The 19968-nt window shown below is 51.4% G+C and overlaps 2 protein-coding genes across 10 annotated transcripts; one reads left to right on the forward strand and one right to left on the reverse strand.

Moving 5' to 3' along the window:
* Nucleotides 1-208: 208 nt before the first annotated feature.
* Nucleotides 209-11501, forward strand: Cldn15 (claudin 15). 8 transcript variants are annotated; one of them, XM_050127883.1, is made up of 8 exons: nt 209-275; nt 384-760; nt 922-1007; nt 1263-1566; nt 5953-6117; nt 8548-8629; nt 8716-8832; nt 8914-11501. In XM_050127883.1, exons 4-8 carry the CDS (start codon nt 1350-1352, stop codon nt 9014-9016), a joined length of 684 nt encoding a protein of 227 aa, XP_049983840.1. In that variant the 5' UTR covers nt 209-275; nt 384-760; nt 922-1007; nt 1263-1349; the 3' UTR covers nt 9017-11501. The 8 variants fall into 8 exon arrangements, with proteins under 8 accessions (XP_049983840.1, XP_049983838.1, XP_049983835.1 ...); XM_050127881.1 differs by having other exon boundaries at nt 216-275; nt 1103-1566; XM_050127878.1 differs by having other exon boundaries at nt 216-275; nt 1153-1566.
* Nucleotides 11502-13740: 2239 nt separating this feature from the next.
* Znhit1 (zinc finger HIT-type containing 1) lies at nt 13741-19964 on the reverse strand. Of its 2 annotated transcripts, none has more exons than XM_050127892.1 (5): nt 19834-19964; nt 17456-17626; nt 14340-14419; nt 14049-14218; nt 13741-13958 (listed from the first exon to the last, which is right to left on the reverse strand). In XM_050127892.1, exons 1-5 carry the CDS (start codon nt 19850-19852, stop codon nt 13937-13939), a joined length of 462 nt encoding a protein of 153 aa, XP_049983849.1. In that variant the 5' UTR covers nt 19853-19964; the 3' UTR covers nt 13741-13936. The 2 variants fall into 2 exon arrangements, with proteins under 2 accessions (XP_049983849.1, XP_049983848.1); XM_050127891.1 differs by lacking the exon at nt 19834-19964 and adding an exon at nt 19246-19392.
* Between the last annotated feature and the right edge of the window lie 4 nt (nt 19965-19968).

Raw genomic sequence — 19968 nt, forward strand, 5'->3', positions numbered from 1 at the left:
GAGGCAGAGAGCTCACAGACCTCACCCCACGCCCCCTGTGCCAGGCTCTGCGTGGGCCTGTTTGGCTTCCCGGCATACTTATCATTCCACAGCCCCTGCCAGGCTTGCTGTGGGGGGGGGGGAGGTACCTGGGGGGAGCACGGAGGAGTCTGGTGCAGGAAAAGGATGGGGGTGTCAGAGGGCATGGCTTTGTCTCACATACTCCAGAAAGGGAACCCTGGTGCCAACTCACCAAGCGAGACGTGGTCAAGAAGGAAATCTTTATGCTCAGACAGGTGCGCAGCCAGGATGGAGTAGGGGGACCCAGAGGATGGATTAACAGAGCTGGTGATAAGTTCCCAGTAAGTGAATAGGCAGAGAGATCAACCAGAATCATTTCCTAGGCCCGTGATCCATCCCCCAACCCTGGGCCCCTGGGTCCTTGGCAGCGAGATCAAGCTCAATACCGAAGCGTCAAAGGTCAGCTCCGGGAGGGACAATTCAGGAAGTTTGGAGGAAAGTAGCATTGGTCGCCTCACCTCAGCCTGCGGCTTTCAGATCCAGGGCAATTACCAACTGCTGGGGCGATGGGAGTGTGCCGGGAGCTGTGATCTGTGGTCCCAACTCCCATTACAACCTAAGAAGCCAATCATGTTGTGTCAACAAGGCTGAGAGCCAAAACCTCCAGCCCTTTGATAATGCTGGAGTCTAGTGGGAACCAGGTGGCTGGGTTCCAGAGCTTCTGTCGCCCCGGAATCAACCTTCCTGGTCCTCGGGGGATGTAAGTGTCCCAACTTGGGGTCTTCAGTGACTTGGGTTGCTCTTGGGGGTCTCAATCCATCGCAGAAGCCTGTGGTGGGCCCGTTGGAGGTTCTCTCTTGACACGCTGATCTCTCAGCTACTGAAAACTCTGTCCCTCTCATTTCCCGACCCTGGTGACAGCTGAGTCAGAGACAGGCCACTTCCCCTGGATTCCTGATGGATCCCTGGGGGCTGCTCCTTCCTTGGCTGTATCCCTGAGTCTCCTAGTAAGTCCAAGCTCCCCCCCCTCCTAGGGCGGGGAGTCCCGGGCTAGGCCGGGGGAGGGGGTGGACTTTTGGCCCGTTTATTCCCTCCATCGCAGTCAACAGCTGCTGAGCGGAGCAGGCTTGGCTCATTCCTCTGACCTGCCAGGAAGGAGAGAGTCCCAGAGACTGGGCCGAGACAATCAGACCTGAGCTCCAGGAGAAGGCAGACGAGGATCGCAGCTGCACGGCCCGTCCTACACCCTTCTCCCTCCTTAGTCTCCAGAGCCCCCAGAATTCACCTGGAGGTGCCACATCTATCCCAATCCCTGGGGCTCCAGCCCCTTGGGGGATCTGCATCCCAGCATGTCGATAGCTGTGGAGACCTTCGGCTTCTTCATGGCAGCCTTGGGACTGCTGATGCTGGGGGTGACCCTACCCAACAGCTACTGGAGAGTGTCCACCGTCAATGGGAACGTCATCACCACCAACACCATCTTTGAGAACCTATGGTACAGCTGTGCCACCGACTCCATGGGAGTCTCCAACTGCTGGGAGTTCCCTTCCATGCTGGCCCTCTCTGGTATGGGGTGAAGGGGGCTCGAGGGGACAGAGGGAGATTGGGTGGCTGGCTGGAGATATCCTAGAGGACAGGTTGGAGGTGGTTGCCGTTGGTCTGGCCTTGGGCACCATAATGACAAGTTCAGGTCAAGCCCTCGGTTCCGGGCGGCTGCAGCGAAAAGTCCTGCATGACCCAGAGCTATACATGGCTCCCTGTCCTAACGTGTGACCCTCCCTAGCTAAGTCAAGCTTCCAGGTGCAATTCAGGCCTTTGCTAGCTCCAGCCGCAAAAGAGTGATGGTCTTGGATGATGAATTTGGTCTTGGCCATCCGCAAACTAAGAGCAGTCATGGTGCCGGTGCGCGAGTGGTCACGAGGCCTCTAGGCAACAAAACTTGCTGGTGTGAATGGGACGTTGACTATATATATTTTAGTGTTTTATTCTGGGGAATGTTTGCTCAGTTGGCAGGGGTGAGACCAAGACTCCATCTTGGTTGATTGACTGCTAGCCCCAGTAACCCTCTGGACATTAACAGACTGTGGTCTACCTACCCTGCTGAACTTGAGGGCCCTCAACGCAGCTCGCTTATTGTGGAGGAGAGTCTCCTGAAAGTCTGGGTGGATGCTGGAGAGTGGTTATGTGGACATGCATGTATATTTGGGGCTCAGAGTGTGGCTTTTGTTGTTTTGTTTTGTTTGAAGGTGTTAGCATGCTACCGCATGCAGCTCTAACTTGGGCCCTGGCGTTCCTTTGCTACCTGCATTGCCTGCCCCTTGCTCCCCTGCACAATAACCCTCCGTCGCTCCCCGTGCCGTCACTTCCCCCAAGGGGTCCACTTGGACTTCCTAGTCTCCCCCATGCTACAGAGACCAAGAGCTGATGACCGCAAACCCTCCCTGGTTGCTCCTGCCAGTAGGTTCCGATCTTGCCTTTCGAGGAATCCGACTGTAGATGATGAGCAGGTGGGAGGCTCTGAGGCCCCCCAGGGTGGGAAAGTGGGTGCTGGGAAATGGCCCCATCAGTCTGGAAGGTGCCCTGAGCAGTGATGGTGTCTGGGTGGATCACAAACTCAGAGCAGTAAGTGCCCAGAAGGGACCATAGATGTGGGCAACTCGGCGCCCAGCCAGCCTGCTGCATCCCCGGTGTGCAGAGGGCATTTGGTTGTGAGCCTGGCCACTCAAGAGGGGCCTCTCACCGTGTTGCTGCTCTTTGCCTGCAAGAGAACATGAATTTGGAGGAAAATCACATGGGAGGTTGCTGGGCGTGATGGAGGATGGAAAGCCTTGAGGCCTCCAGGCCTCCAGGGCTGGAATCACTTCCCTTTTGTGTTTTTGGGTTTGGGTTGTTTTGTGGGATATGTGTGTGTGTGTGTGTGTATTTATGTGTGTGTGTGTGTATTTATGTTTGTGTGTGTGTATTTATGTGTGTGTGTGTTTATGTGTGTGTGTGTGGTATTTTAAGGCATGGTGTTGCTATGTAGTTCGTTCCCCGACCTCACTATGTGGTCCTAGGCTGACCCTAAGCTCGGAAAGATCCTCTTGCATTGGCCTCCTAGGTGCTGGGATTACAGGTGTGCATCACCGTATCTAGCTCTTCCTTTTATACGGACACTGCCCTTCCCCCATGTACATCTGTGCTTTTCAGAAATATTTGCATCATTAGCTGGACCACTCTGCAGAGCTAAGCACCCCGCCTAGAGGCCGAGGAACTGGAGAGGAAGCTGTGATTCTAATCCACTGTGTCTGGGCTGAGGACCAGTTTCTTCCTCTGTGGTCTGCTGAGTCCCAAGAGGGATCCTATCTGTTTGCACCCAGTACTAGAGGTTAAACTAAGGACTATATGCATGCTAGACCATACCCTCTGTCCCTCACTGGGGGATTCTAGGCTGGTGTTCAAGCTCTAAGAGCCACCCTACCCCAGCCCCTCCCTGGGGAATCACAAGCAAATGCTCTACCTCTGAGGTAGCGCCCCAGCCCTCTTCTTATTTATTATTTTCATTTTATTGGGTTGTTTTGTTTTATTTTTTGTTTTTGTTTTTGAGGCAGGGTTTCTCTGTGTAGTCTTGACTGCCCTGGAACTCACTCTGTAGACCAGGCTGGCCTCGAACTCACAGAGATCCGCCTGCCTCTGCCTCCTGAGTCCTGGTATTAAAGGCGTGCGCCACCACCACCCAGCTTTCTTTTTATTTTTCATTTTGAGACAATCTTGCTGAGATGCCCAGGCTGGCCTTGACTTTGCAGCCCCCTTGCCTCAACCTCTCGGGTACGAGGGTGATTTCCCACATAGCTCACCTAGCCAAGCCACTGTGACCCTGGACCCACGCACCTGCAGGTCCTTCGGTCATCTTTCCTTTCTCTATCAGCGTTCTCTGCACATTAGGAATTGGTGGGTCCTGGAGAGATGGCTCGGCGGTTAAGAGCACTGACTACTCTTCCAAAAGACCCTGGTTCAGTTCCCAGCACCCGCATGGCAGTTCACAACTGTCTTAACTCCCCAGGAACTGACACCCTCACACAGGCATACACGCAGGCAAAACACCAATGTACATAAAATAAGAATAAATAAGTTAAAAAATAAAACTGGTGGGAAGCCAGGTGTTGGTGCACACCTTTAATCCCAACACTTAGGAGGCAGAGGCAGGTAGATCTCTGTGAGTTCAAGGCCAGCCTGGTCTGCGGAGTGAGTTCCAGGACAACCAGGACTGTTTCTGAGAAACCCCAGTCTCCGGAAAAAACAAAAACCAAACCAAACCAAACAAACAAACAAAAATGGTGGGGAATTCTAGAAGGTGCGGCTGGGAGTCATAATGTCCTCTCAGAGAACTTTGTCCCTCCTCCTCACCTCGTAACTCCACCGTGCTATGGGCCCCACCCGGGAAAGGGGTACAAGGTCCCCGAGAGTGCTTGACAGCCGTCAAAAGCAGGAGGAGCTAGCAGCTTTCCTCGTCTTTGAGAAAAGGGAAACTGAGGCACCAAAAGATTATGAGCTGAAGTGACTGGGATGAGTTCGTTGGCTTAGGTTTCCCAGCTCCCCAGCTCCCACCCCCACTCCCCACCCCCAGCTCTAGACCATCTGTCCTGAGTCACTACTGCCCCCTGCTGGTCACTCCAGAAGAAACTCAACTCCAACCCAGCGTGTCCGTGGGGTTGGAATGTCCGCACAGGCCTGTAATCCCAGCAACCCAGGAGCTGAGGCAGGAGAATCAAGAGTTACCTCAAGATCATCCTCGACAACATAGCCAGTTTGACCTTGTCTCAATCAATCAATCAACCAAACAAACAGGCAGGGGATGTAGCGCCGCCTGTTGGTAGAGTGCTTGCCTAACATGCTGAAGTTCTAGTGAGATCCCGAGTCCTTCAGAGAGGCAGGCTTGTGGACTGACATTCTTTATAAGAAAAGGAGAGGATGGGAGGAGGCATGGAACCCTCACCCCAACCTCCCAGTCACCCCTCCCAACCATTTGTTTGCAATTCTACCCTAATCGCATGGGTGTCTTAGGGAGAGGCTGGAATATGTGTGTGTGTACTTATATGTGTGTGTGTGTGTGTGTGTATCTATGTGTGTGTATGTATGTCTCCCCTCGAGGGGACAGCTAGGAGACGGGGCTTCATCTCTTTGGCTATGGGAGCATCGTCCATGCCGGGTGAAGACTGTTGTGGCTGCTTTGGGTCAGCCATCCTTCTGCCAGTTAAGCACTCTCTGTGCTCTCTGTGTGTGAGGCAGCCCAGTTAACTCGCTGGTTCCCCCAAGGTGGTATTTGGTGGAATCCTACTTTGGTTTGTTCTCCTGGGACCTCAAGAGGAAGGAGTAGACATCGGTTATATTCCCCCAGGGAAGGAATTTGGCAACACCTGGGTCGAATCCCCAGGTCTGGTTGTGTGTGCCTGTCATGCTAGCCGTGGAGACGGGTGGAGGGATGGGACGCGGACCGACGGACACAACACAGACGAACATGGGACGATGGCAAAGGATCAGAAGCTTAAGGTCACGCTCAGTTATTTAACAAATATGAGGCCTGGGTTTAAGTTTGTTTGAGTGTTTTGGTTTGTTTTTTGTTTGTTTGTTTGTTTGTTTTTGAGACAGGGTTTCTCTGTGTAGCCCTGGTTGTCCTGGAACTCGCTCTGTAGACCAGGCTGGCCTCGAACTCACAGAGATCCGCCTGCCTCTGCCTCCCGAGTGCTGGGATTAAGGGTGTGCGCCACCACCAGGGCCAGCACCCTTCCCCTCATTTTTTTAGTTTCGACAGTAGCACCCCTGCAGGACGAGGGAGCCAACAGGGAGGTTGATGTGAATCCCAGAGAGGAAAATTGCGAGGAGCTTTAGGTGCTAGAGACCAGTGGGACAGCATGGCGGCCGAGGGACGTGCGGAAGAGAATCACTGACGGCTTCATTCCGCCCGCTCCCCAGGGTATGTCCAGGGCTGCCGCGCCCTCATGATCACTGCCATCCTCCTGGGCTTCCTGGGCCTCTTTCTGGGCATGGTGGGGCTGCGCTGCACCAACGTGGGAAACATCGATCTCTCCGTGAAGGTCAAGATGCTGGCCATTGCAGGAACCTTCCACATCCTTGCTGGTAATGAGGGAGTAGGGGGTGCGTGGGTTAAGGAGGCCCTCGCCACAGTCCCCAGCGGCTTCTCCTGTCCTCCTCTCCTGCTTTCAAGCGTATCTCACCTTCTCCTCATTGACCCCTGCTGTCTCTTGGCCATCTCTCCCTGTTCCCTACCCTGTCTGTACTCTGCAAATCTCTAGACCACAACTTAGTGTCCAAGAGTAGGGCTGCCCCGCACACAGCTGAGCCACATCCCTGCCAGGCCTGAGAGGCTATTTCCTCCAAAACTTACGGGGGATCAGAGTCAGGGTGTACACACACACACACACACACTCACAGTAACAACGCTATAGACGGCCTATACCTTATTGTCCAGCTTGTTACATTTCTGCACACGTTTCTTCACAATAAACCATGCAGAACTGGTAAGCAAAGAAATGGATTTTGAGGTGACCCAAGATTGGTCCAGGTATCCCCGGGGTGGATGGGAAGAACCAACTTCTGAAAGTGAGCGCCTGTACTCACACACATACCCCCGCACACCAATAGTAGTAAAACAATAATATTGATAATAGTCATTTTAAAAAATCCAGACAGGGTGGGTATTTCCCATTTTCTAGATCTGAAGGTTTGGAAAGGTCCCTCAGCCAGCGTGACAAGTGACGGGTGATAACCCACAGGGATGTCTGTCGGGGCAGGAAAGACTTTCTTGACAGCCAGGCTTTCAAAGACAGGGGTCATGATCATTTTCTCTGCCAGCTAAAGAATTAAGAGGCAGGGGAAATCTCAAGCTGGCCAGGTAGCAGAGAGAAACCTTGAACGCAGCAGATGAATCAGCAGGTGAGAAAAGGCATTTGTCGGGGATGAGGAGACACACACATGCAGCGGACACACAGAGGAACACTCAGCAAGGCAGAGGGGGAACTGAGAAGCCAAAAGTCCAGGATCTTTTGAAGGCGGGACGTTTAAGTCTGAAGAGCCTTTCCTCTTTAGGGTTGGTCAGTGTGAAGAAAGACAGGATGACTGATTGGCCCGCAGCTGTTGCATAACATGTCCTGATCCAGCACTGAACCGATGAGCCAGTTCACCCATGGGCAGGAGGAAAAAAAGCCGACGAGGCCCTTGTCTTAAGCTGCCAGGCTTTTGTCCCAAGTCCAGAAGGGAGGGGGAAGCCAGCCATCTTAGAAGTTCACCATCTTCATGACCTAGGCATGGCCACTCTCCTTGTCCCCCAGGGACTCTTTCTAAATCCTAGCCCCTCAGTATATTTGAGGGCTAGCAGGCATAGAGCTGTGTGGCCAGCGATAGATGATAACCCACAGGGAGGTCAGCAGGAATCACCTGCTGATTCATCTGTTGTGTTCAAGGTTTCACTCTGTTACCTGGCCAGCTTGAGATTTTCCCTGCCTCTTAATTCTTTAACTAGCAGAGAAAATGAAGCCAATCATGACCCCCTTCTTGAAAGCCCAGTTGTTCCATCCCCTGCACTGAGTTAACTCTGTAGTGGCTCACGACTATAATCTCAAGAGGTAGCAGGATCAGGGTCATGCCAGGCTACGTGGTGAGTTCAAGGGCAGCCTGTTAGGAATATTTTCTAATGTGAGCTCTCTGCCAACGCAAAATAATCCCAATCAAGCCAAATCAGACCAGATTAAAAAATATCCAGATTTAATTAGACACCTCCGCTCCTGGGTGGCCCCGAGGGAACAGGAAGTCGCCAACATGACCACTGGAAAGGAAAAGGGAAAACCACGTGTTTATTTTTGGGGGAGGAGTTTAAATAGCCTCTGCTGTGCACTGAGTCACAAGGTGACGATCAGTAACACAGGAAGAAGAAAAGCTTTAAGGATGAACCAAAGTGGTGCATCACCAAGTAATATAGCTGAGAAACCAAGACACAAATGAACCAAAGGGCATGGATCCCAAGTGGCTCACTGAAGTGAAAATGGTGAGCAGAAGAAAAATTGAATGGTCTTGACCTTTCCTGGAGAGGGGTCAAGGTTCAAGGGGCACAGGGGAGGGGCCTCCAAAGATGGAGGCTGGGTTTTACACAGCCTCGGTTTCATAAAATTGTCTTTAAAAATGTAAGATATCCCACTGAGCAGTGGTGACATACACCTTTAATCCCAGCACTTGGGAAGCAGAGGCAGGTGGATCTCAGTGAGTTCAAGGCCAGCCTGGTCTACAGAGCAAGTTCTGGGATAGCCAGGACTGTTACACAGGGAAACCCTATCTCAAAAAAATAAAATCAAACAGAGAACAAAAAAAGTAAGATATCCTAGGACTTAAGTGGCCTAAAGGCTGCGTTTGAATGTGTCTGGGCCACAGGCTGTGTCTGGGACAGATGAAAGGGACTATTTCTCTTGGACATGATGTCCAGTCCCTCAAACCCCTCAGAGCTTACTTGCTTTGAGAGGTTGTGACCCAGAGGACCACCCCCACCCTTTTCTCCAGGTACCTGCGGGATGGTGGCTATCTCCTGGTACGCTGTCAACATCACTACTGACTTCTTCAACCCCTTGTATGTTGGAACCAAGTAAGTGAGGAACCCTGCCCTTGGGGACAATGGGTAGGTTTCGGCCTAGCCCCTCTGGGCTGGCACTTACCTCTTCCGCTCCCCAGGTACGAGCTGGGCCCTGCTCTCTACTTGGGCTGGAGTGCCTCCCTGCTCTCGATTCTGGGCGGCATTTGTCTCTTTTCCACCTGCTGCTGTGCCTCTAAGGAGGAACCAGCCACCAGGTAAGGAGAGGGAGGAGGATGGAGGGAGGACGACGACATGCCGTGACCACCTGTGACCCTGCCTTCCTCTCAATTCCACAGGGCCAGGCTTCCCTATAAGGCTTCTACGGTCGTGATACCCAAAACCACTTCGGACGAAAGCAATGTCAGCTTTGGCAAATATGGCAAAAACGCCTACGTGTAGGAGCTCTGGCCTGGTGGACATGGTTTCCTGCCCTCCTAGCCCCAGCGAAAAAGTGTCCCCAGGATGCTCGGACCAGTCTCCAGTTAATAACCTCAGGACAGGCCATTTCCAGGCGCCACCCTGTGCCTGGAAGCCATGACCTGCTCTGGGCATACCTTCTCTGGCACTCCAGCCTCTCCCAGGAACAGAAGCTGCGGGGGGCAACTCACATGGCCTCCTACAGCTGGACCCAAGGGGACAGAGGTGTCTGCAGCTTGTGATGCCATATAAATACATGCATAAATAAATGTATATTGTGATTGTTCAGGGGCTTCAGGGGCCACGAAGTTGCAGCCGAGTGAGGGGCTCACTCTTAAACCACAGACTGTCAATATTGTCCACTTTTGAGCTGTCTTGTCCAGTGAGGATCTGAGTTCAAATCCCCAGAACCCATGTAAAAAGCCAGGCAAGGTCACACTCCCATACCCCCAGCGCTGTTGGGAAGGCTCTCTGAGGCTTACTGGCTTCCAGCCTATCTCCAGGTTCAATGTGAGACCCTGTCTCAGAGGTCTAAGGCAGAGAATGATAGAGAAAGTGCTGGAAGCCCTCCTCCGACCTGTGCAGGCACACAGACTGTGCACAAACAGCACGCACAGGTTCTCAACAAAAGGCATTGCCAGTACCCACCTCAGGGAATTATTGCTAGCTGGGATGCTCCCTGGCGTCTCTCTCTCTTGACTCTTAATCTGTGTTCTTCCAGCTGCATGGAGGAGCTGTTAATCCAGAACAGGTGTCTCTCTGTGTGTGTGTATGTGCGTGTGAACTAGATTTGGGGTTTAATAAAGATATTTTAAAAGATGCATTATTTACATGTGTGTGTGTGTTTCTGTGTACCATGTGCCTGCAGGTACCTGAAGAGACCAACAGAGGGCACCAGATCCCCTGGCACTGGAATTACAGGCGGTGAGCTGACGTCTGTGGGTGTTGGGAGCAGAATCTTGATCCTCTGTCAGCTGCTAGTGCGCTTATCCACAGAGTCATCTCTTCAGTCTCTTAATAAAGATATTCTAATGTAGACAGAAGCTCAAGCGTCGAGAGAGGACCTTATAAGAAAGTGATACCTGCTGGGCAGTGGTTGTGTGTGCCTTTATCTCAGCTCTTCAGGGAGGCAGAGGCAGAGGGATCTCAGTGAGTTCGAGGCCAGCTTGGTCTATAGAGTGAGTTCCAGGACAGCCACGACTGTTTCAGAGAGAAACCCTGTGTCGAAACCATACACCCCCTCCAAAAAAACTCCAAGCCCACCTGCCTAGGGATGGAAACACACCCAGTGGGCTGGACCCTCCCTCACCAATGAACAACTAAGAAAACTCCCCACTTGCCAATCTGATCCAGTCAGTCCCCCACTGAGACTCCTTCAGATAATTTTGGGCTGTGTCAGTTAACAGCAGAAGTGAACCAGAACACCCACGGTTGTTTTGCACCTACCATGTACACAAATACTCACACACACACCAGAAGAGAAAGGAAGGAAGGAGGGAGGGAAGAAGGAAGGAAATGAAGCCACTAGACAGAAACCTTTAGTCCAGTGGGAGAAAGGGACGGGCTTCTGACTGGTGTCTCCTGCAGCTGAGTGGTGACCGGGCAGGATCTGCCTCTGGGTTCTTCTAAGCAGCCCTTTCTTTTTCTATAACAAACCCACTCAATTGCATCGGCTCCCCTGCCTGCCTCTTCTTTCCTTTTCCTTTCAGAAAGCCTGAGCCGAGTTGCACAACTGCACACTTAACTGTATTGAGCATGACCGTTGGGCTGGGCTTCTGTTTCTTCAGTCACTGTGTGGTCACATAACTATAAAAGACCAAGGGCAACTTTAAAAAAAACAAAACAAAACATTCCCCCCCCCCCTTTTTTTGAGACAGAGTTTCTCTGTGTAGCCCTGGCTGTCCAGGAACTCACTCTGTAGACCAGGCTGGTCTCAAACTCAGAGATACACACCTGCCTCTGCCTCCTGAGTGCTGGAATTAAAGGCGTGCGCCACCACTGCCTGACTAACGAAGACATTTAGGTACTTTGTGTGTGTGAGAGTACACACATGTGTGCCAACCATACGTGCAGAAGCCAGGACAACTTGTGGGAGTCAGTCCCAGGGATCGAACTCGGGTCCTCAGACTCAGCCACAAGTGCCTTACCCACTGTACCATCTTACCAACCAAAATTTTAGGGAGAACTTGTCTCAAAGAGCAAAACAAACTCACAGAACTGGATCTCATTAGTAGCTTATTAAGGTCATTTGTTCAACAACTACTTAGGACACCCTGCTGTACTTAGCAGGGTAATTTCCAGGGTTACGTGATTACAGCTTGCAATCCACTTAGAGAAGCAGTGATCTGTAAACACCACGTCAGTCTCAGCAGCCAGCACCATTGGCAACGGGACCTGGGACTTCCCGGGAACGGCTCGGTCGTACGCTGTAGTAATTCCACACACACTCCACTTCTGACATCCTAAGGAGACAGGACAAGCACCAGCCTGACTGAGCCACTAAAGTGTCAGACAGAACTGGTTCCCTCTCCTATCATTTTGCAACGCTCCTCCGCCCTTGTTCCACTTGCCCAGGTACCTAGCCCTTGAAGCTAGCTCAAAACTGCAAACACACGAAGGGCTGGTGATAGTGCAGTCTGTAATCACAGCTGCTGGGGAGGCAGGAAGATCAGGAGTTCAAGGCCTGCTGGAGCTAGAGCAGGTCAGTCTGGACCACCTAGTGAGATCCTGTTTAAACTGCAAAATGAAAAGTGAGCTGGGGGGGGGGGGGTAGCTCAAGGGTGGAGTGTTTACCCAGAACCCTCCAGGTGAAGCCTGTTAGGTGAGGTTCTGTAGAAGAGCTTGGGCAATATATTAAACTCCATAAAAATAAATAAATAAGAGTAAGAGTGAGAGTGAGAGTAAGAGAGAGAGAGAGAGAGAGAGAGAGAGAGAGAGAGAGAGAGAGAGAAACAGAGAGAGATGCAAAAGAGGAGGGAACAGGAGTAGAGGGGAGGAAGGGAGGAGAAAGAAGTAAAAATAAGCTCAGAACCAGAAAGATTAAAAGTATCCCTTCTGGGGCTGGGCAGTGGTGGCACATGCCTTTAATCCCCAGCACTCAAAAGATAGAAGCAGGTGGATTTATTTGAGTTTGAGGCTAGCCTGATCTACAAGAGCTAGTTCCAGGACAGCTAGGACTATTACACAGAGAAACCCTGTCTTGAGGAACCAAAAAAAAAAAAAAAAAAAAAAAAAGAAAGAAAAAAAGAGAAAAGAAAGAAAGAAAAAAACCTTCCAAATTGGGTATGGTAGCACATGCTTTAAATCCTAGCACTCAGGAGGCAGAGGCAGGTGGATCTCTGAGTCTGAAGCCAACCCGGTCTACAGAGGGAGTCCTAGGACAGCCAGGGCTACACAAGAAACCCTGTCTCAAAACAAAACAAATCCAAAAACCCTACTTCCTTCCAAACTAAATTCCTAAGAATAACTAAGAAATAGGGCCGGTGAAGATGGTTCAGCGGACAAAGACGTGTGCTGCCAAGGCTGGCAGCTTGAGTCCGACTCCGGGAACCAGCGTGGTGGGAACACACACACACACACACACACACACACACACACACACACACACTGCCAGGGCTGACAACTTGATTCCGACTTCTGGAACCAGCGTGGTGGGAACACACATACACACGCTGTTAAATCTTCAAAAACAAGGGAAAAACTCGAGGCAAACAACAGGAGGTGAAGAAGAGGGATTGTAACAGGACACTAACCACCAGGGTTGATGCAGCTGGCCTCGCTGGCTGGCTGGGATCCCTCCCTCCTTAGCCCCTCTACAAGCTTCCAGAAGCTATGACCTCTGGTGAAGAGATGCCTGCCCCCAAGAGGAGGAATTTTTTAACTTTTATTGTTTTTATGTATATGCGTTTATTGTTCTATGCATGTGTCATTGTTTTATGTACGTTTATTGTTTTATGTGTCTTTATTGTTTATGTTTATTGTTTTATGTGTTTGTTTTATGTATGTGTTATTGCTTACTTATTGTTTTATGTATGTATGTTTTGTCTTCACATATATCTTTGCAACCCCAAGCATGAGCATAAAGCACCCTCAGAAGAGGGTGTCAGATCCCCTAAAACTGGAGTTACAGATCGTAGTGTGGGTGCTGGAAATCGAAACTGGGTTCTCTAGAGGAGCAACCAGTGAGCTTAACCACTGAGCCATCTCTCTAGCCCAGCAGGAAATTTTTTTCCAAAGGTACTCAAGTGGCTGTTGTTTCTTGGCTATAACAGGCAGGGCAGGGGAGATGGCCGGGCGGATAAGGCGGTGGGACCCTTGAAAGCCTGATGACTCACGGTTGGTCCTTAGCCCCCACACGTGCCATGGCTCCTATGTGCAATCCTAGCCCCTCTGCAGTGAGATGGCATGTAGGATGCTCACCTGGAAGCTCGTGGAACAGCTAGCCGGAAGCCCACTGAGGGGAGACACAGTAAAAATCTTGTCTCAACAAGGGAGAAGAAGAACTGAGTCCCTCAAACTAAAGCAGTTGCTACTCAAGGCAGAGACGAGTTAAGCGTAGCTGGAGATGGGACATAAACCCCACAACACAGAGGGCAGACAATGGAAGGCCAGAGGAGGGAAGACAGGACACATGCAGGAGCAACAGTCAATTCTGCCCTTCACCTCCAAATACCTCAGAAAAAGCCGTCAGGTTCTTTTCGCTGGGCCATTTTTGATCACTTTTTATATTTACATCTATTATAACTCTGTGGGTTAGACCAATCCCACACAGTCCCCAGGGTCCGTGTGGTCTCCATTGGTTGGCAGGACACAGCTCCGCTGGGTGAATGGACAGTTCTTCTCTCTACCCTTTGAGGATGAGCTGGGGGAAGGGTTGGGGATACTTCCTCTCCTGATGTAGGTTTACACGGTCCACTTCAGACACCTGCAGAGAGAAAAGAAGCCCGTTGGAGGTGGAGAGAGGCCCTGGATGCTGTGTGGAATGGCACTAGGGCATGGTTAGAGTCGGGCTCACCTGGTCTCCTGGTGGGTGCCCAGGCAGCGCACTGTGCAGTACCGGGCACCACAGCTCACACAGGTGTACGGGGATGGGAAGCCACATACAGCACAGAAGGGGCGCTGGGGTCGGGATGGGGGACCAGCACAGGCTGTCAAGTAGTTGGGACCCTCAGACGCACTCAGGTTCTGCAGAGACATGAAGGGACAGGCATCTTGAGTGCTCTGATCTGCCATGCAGCTGATGTCCACCAAGGACCCTTTGCTTTCGAGGGAACCACCACCACCACCAGGCCAAGGACTCTCTCACCTGCTCCTCCAGCAAAGCCTGGAAGTTTTTCCGGAAGCGAAGCTTGAAATGGTCACCTCGAGTTTTCTTCTTTTTCTTTCCTGGGGGAACCAAGGTCAGGTAGCTGCTACACAGCTGCTGTGACACTTGGGGTCTGCCTGTACCCTGACATCTCCAATCCTGGTAGCCCAGGCTGGCCATGAACTCACTATGTAGACAAGGATGACCCTGGACTGGTCCTCCTGCTTCTACTTCTCACGTGCTGAAACCACAGGCCTTTCGTTTTCGCTGACTTGACACAGGGTCTCATTACATACCCCAAGCTGACGTCAAACTCACGATATAGACCAGGTTAACCTTAGACTCGTGGCAATTCTCCTGCCTCAGTTTTCTGTGTGTTGGTGTACACACCATCATACCTGGTGCTCCATCTTTTTTACTCCACATGAAGACACGCAGGCCCAGAGAGGGGAAGACAGTTACTCCCAGCACAGGAACTAGTCATTGGCAAAGACAGGACTGGTTCCCAGACACCCTCTGCTGGACCCATCCCATATGGGCCTCCACAGCCTTGACTTCTTTTCTTTCCCAATGACAGGGATAGTTTTTTTGTTTGTTTATGAGACAGGATTTCTCCATGTAGCCCTGGCTGTCCTGGAACTAGTCTGTAGACCAGGGTGGCTTTGAACTCAGAGTTCTGCCTGCTTTTGCCTCTCAAGTTTTGGGATTTAAGGTGCACACCACTACCACCCGGCCAACAGAGATTTATTTATTTATTTATTTATTTATTTATTTATTTATTTATTTAAAGACAGGATTTCTCTGTACCTTTGGAGCCTGTCCTGGAACTCACTTTTGTAGACCAAGATGGCCTTGAACTCACAGAGATCCACCTGCCTCTGCCTCCCGAGAGCTGGGATTAAAGTCATGCACCACCACTGCTGACTTGGATACTTTTATATTCTGTATTAAAAGAGACATTCTTGAGCCGAGCGATGGTGGCACACGCCTTTAATCCCAGCACTCGGGAGGCAGAGGCAGGTGGATCTCTGTGAGTTCGAGACCAGCCTGGTCTACAGAGCTAGTTCCAGGACAGGCTCCAAAGCCACAGAGAAACCCTGTCTCGAAAAACCAAAANAAAAAAAAAAAAAAAAAAAAGACATACTTGGGCCTGGAGAGATGGCTCAGAGGTTAAGAGCACTGACTGCTCTTCCAGAGGTCCTGAGTTCAATTCCCAGCAACCAAATGGTGGCTCACGGCCATCTATAATGAGATCTAGTGCCCTCTTCTGGCATGCAAACATACATAGAAGGAATGCTGTATATATAATAAATAAATAAATCTTTTATTAAAAAAAAAAAAAGACATACTTGAAGCCAGGTGGTAGTGGCGAATGCCTTTAATCCCAGCATTCAGGAGTCAGAGGCAGGCAGATCTCTGTGAGTTTGAAGCCAGCCTGGTCTACAAGAGCTAGTTCCAGGACAGGCTCCAAAGCTATAGAGAACTCTGTCTTGAAAGAAAAAAAAAAAAAGAAAAAAAAAAAGACACACTTGAGCTAGCAAGATGGCTCCGTGGGTAAAGAGCTGCTGCCGAGTCTGACAGCCGAGGTGAATCCCCAGGGCTCACATCACAAAAGAGGGAAGCCAACTCCTGAAAGGTGTCCTGACATCCACCCGCATTCCATGCCACGGCATGCATGTGTGCACATATATGCACAAATAGAGCAACAGAAATTGTTTAAATTTAAAAAAATCTCTCTGGGCAGTAGTGGCGCACACCTTTGATCCCAGGACCTGAGAGGCAGAGGCAGGAGGATCTCTGTGAGTGCAAGGCCTGTCTGGCCTATATAGAGAGACCCTTTCTCAAAATATAGACTATAGTTGGCTGTTTTACTTCTTTGCTCTTTAGCTCCTTTGGGGGGCCCACCACACAGCTCCCAAACAAGCATATACATGGAGGCTTATTCTTACTTATAAATGCCAAGTCTTAGCTTGGCTTGTTTCTAGTCAGCTTTTCTTAAATTATCCTGTCTACCTTTTGCCTCTGGGCTTTTATCTTTCTCTATTTCTATATACCTTTCTTTACTTCTTACTTCGTTGCTTGCTATGTGGCTGGGTGGCTGGCCCCTAGAGTCTTCCTATTCTCCTTCCGCACTCCTGATCTCTCTTGTTTCCTCAACCTTCTTTTTCCCTTTCTGTTTATTCTCTCTGCCTGCCAGCCCCATCCATCCTTTCTCCTGCCTTGCTAATTGGCCATTCAGCTCTTTACTAGACCAATCAGGTGTTTTAGACAGGCGAAGTAACCCAGCTTCACAGAGTAAAACAAATGCAACATAAAAGAATGCAACACACCTTTGCATCATTAAACATATACTCCACAGCATAAACAAATGCAACACATCTTAGAATAATAGTCCACACAAACAGACAAAATCCTTCCGCAACAGGAAGAGCAGAGAAAGAACAGGCATGTACATTTATCACTAGCTTAGCACACACAGCTGTTGATAGTTTTTTGTCGAGTTAATCCCGCCCTCCCAGTCCAGGCGTCCTTGGAGGACAAAGGTAACGCCAGCAGACACTAAGTTACTCAGTGGTTCAAAGTGCCTTAGCCCACCAGCTCAGACATCCACAGAATGAGGGACAAGATCAAGGGATGACAATGAGAGACACGGTCACCACAAGTCTCAGAGACGTGACACAGAGGGGAAAGACTGACAGTCAGTCAATCCAGAATGACCGACGGCCTTTTGTCTGTGTATAACCCGCTGACTGAAGATGCATTCTCTTCTCAGATTGTCGACTCTCTGAATAAATTGAAGGTTTGAAGAACCAGGGGCTGGCAAGATTGCTCAGCAGCTAAGGGCACCTGCAGCCAAACCCAGCAACCTGAGTGACCTAGTTCAAACACTGCTACAGGGTGGAAGGCGAGAACCAGTAAGTTTCTGTCTGACCTCCACATGCAAGCATGTGCAAAACTGCGCAAACACACACATGCATAAATACACACACACACTAAAGAAACAAAAAAATGCAATAAAGATTCAGTCCCATCTCTGCTCCATGGCATCTGCGGTAACAGGTTGCCAGGAACTTCGTGACACCATCTCATCCTCTCTCCCACAACGCCCACCACACCTGTGTCTGCATCGTCATCAAACTGAGGCAGCCTCTTGCCCAGCTGGGGGAGGCCTGCGTGGGGGTCGTCCTGGAAATTGTCGTTCTCTAAAGCCTCGAGCTGTCGATTGATCCGCCGCTGCCGGGCCGCCCGGTCCAGCACCCGCCGCTGTCCAGGGTCCTGGGAGCGAACTGGATGGGACAAACAAGAGTTATGGAAGACAAGAAAGGAAGGCGGCTGGGCTGGCAGGGCAGAGAGCCACAGTCTCCCGGCCTCGCCCCAGCACTATGCTGCGGGAAGTTCCCAGCTCTTGACCCTGCTTCCTTTCAGCTGGGGGAGCCGACTTCAGCCTTTCATGCTGTTTGTCCCCAGTACCAGCAGTAACTCGAGACACAATAAATTGCAGCTAGAGAGGTGGCGCAGGGGTTGAGAGCACTTTCTGCTCTTGCAGAGTTAGAGTTCAGTTTCCCAGCACACAGGACCATCAACCACCAGGGTGATTCACAACCACCTGTAATCCAGCTCCAGGTCCTCCGTGGGCACAAATCCCTAGCCTTTATCTAGCATTCCATTCGCACATAGCAACACACACACACACACACACACACACACATATAAATTTTAAAAAGTAAGGCAGTGTATGTAGAGGATTGACACTATGTTGACCTCTGGCTTCCCTATTCAACACATCTGTGACTCTGCAGGGCCAAATCCAGGGTATGTTTCTAGAATGTTCCTTCAGCCTGAGCCGCATTCCTATGCCCTGTGACTGCACTGAATACTCTCCTTGAACTAAGAGTCTCTGTTCCTTGGCGTGACTTCCAACTGTCCTCCTGTCGCGGCTGGTGTGCTTTCCAGTCCCACGTCTTGGCCCCCCTCTTCAGGCCACCTCTGCTTGTCCTTCTATTAATAACCCCCCCCCCACCTTCAGTAGGGTCTCAGGAGGCCCAGACTGACCTGGAACTTACTACGTAGCTGGGCACGATTCTGAATGACCTCTTGTGCACCACCATGCCTGTGGTTTCTGTGGTGCTGGGGAATGAAACAGAGCTTTGTGCCTGCCAGACAAGCCCTCTACCAGCCGAGCCAAATCCCTAGCCTCTTTCTCTAGCATTTCATACTTCAAAAAGCTCATTTATTTTATGTGTTTCTGTGCGCACGTGGGTACCGCAGTACACAGGTGGAGGACAGAGGACAATTTGTGGAATTTTTTTTCTCCCATCATGTGGGTCCTAGGGACTGACTTCGACTCAGGCTTGGCAGCAAACACCCTTACCTACTGGGCCACCTGGGCAGCCCATTCCTGGTGCTTCTAACGCAAAGAAAGAGCTGTGTTCCACATAACAAGCCAGTCTCAAGCCAAACCACAGACCTGGTTACAAGACATCGAGAGGCTGAGGCAGGACCAGCCTAACTACACAGGCAACCTAGGGTACAAAGTGAAACTTGTCTCGATAAATAAAAAAGAACTTGGAGAGTGGCGTGCGTGGTGGTGGGGAACCTAAAGCCAAGGCCTTTGATTTCCTAAGCGGCTCCGTCCCCTCCATCCAGAAGCTGGGATGGGTACAAATGCTCATTGTACCCAGGCTTTGGAATGACAAGGCTCTCCTCTCCATCCCTGGTGTCTAGCTTACGGCAAACATTCACCAAAACATTCACCAAACACGAATGAATGGTTGCGGCGCTGCCCCAACGCCGGGCGAGAGGGCCTGCAAGGGGATTTGACAGGAATAACCGGGCGGCGGGGTAATGTTAAGATGGATTCGAACTTGGGATGCAGAAAAGGGCGAACCTCTAAAGGCTCACGTACCCGAGGGTTTCTTCTCCACCATTTGCGCAACAGTTGTCAGAAGAGCCTACTGCGCACGCGTATTAACCACTCGCCCTCGGCCCAAGCGCATCCCTTCCGGTGGCGTGCACACGGGCGCGTGCGCAGCCAAGCCCCGCCTACTTGAAGCCAGGCCGTGATGTTCCCTTGGAGACCAGAAAGCTTTTCCGCCATCTTTGATAGGGGCAAACCTACTTCCGGTCGCGCTGTGGTTGTTAAAAAAAAAAAACCTAGGAGCCCCTGACACCCCCCCCCGCCCCCCGCCAAGGGTCACTTTTAAAACATGGTGCGGGAGGTCTGCGGGGTCCCGGGGCGTGTCCCCGGGCAGCGGGGAGGCGTGGTGGGCAGGTTCGGGGCTCTGTGGAACCCCCGCCCGCAGCGATGTCCGCGCGATCCCGCCTCTCCGGGCCCGTCGTCCCCGCCGCGCGCCCTCGCAGGTCTCGCCGTCCAGTCCTCCTCCGGGTCCGGACTGCGGCCAAGACCCGCCCCCGCGTCCCCTGGACCCTCCCGGGGGGCTCGGATCCCCGGCTCCTCCCCACCCCCAGCCCGCGCCCACGGGACAAGCCTTGCCTTGTCTCGCCGTCTGCATCTCGGGTTTTCGGTGGCCTCGGGTTACGCCTTTTTTCCAGGGCGGAGTCCCAAGCCCAGCTCCTCCTCACAGCGGGCTCGGCTTCCCTTTTCCCAGAACCTTCTCCCAGAGCCGGA

Source organism: Alexandromys fortis, unplaced genomic scaffold, assembly GCF_014885135.2.
Source record: "Alexandromys fortis isolate MF-2015 unplaced genomic scaffold, M_Fortis_MF-2015_v1.1 scaffold_291, whole genome shotgun sequence".
Classification (NCBI taxonomy): domain Eukaryota; kingdom Metazoa; phylum Chordata; class Mammalia; order Rodentia; family Cricetidae; genus Alexandromys; species Alexandromys fortis.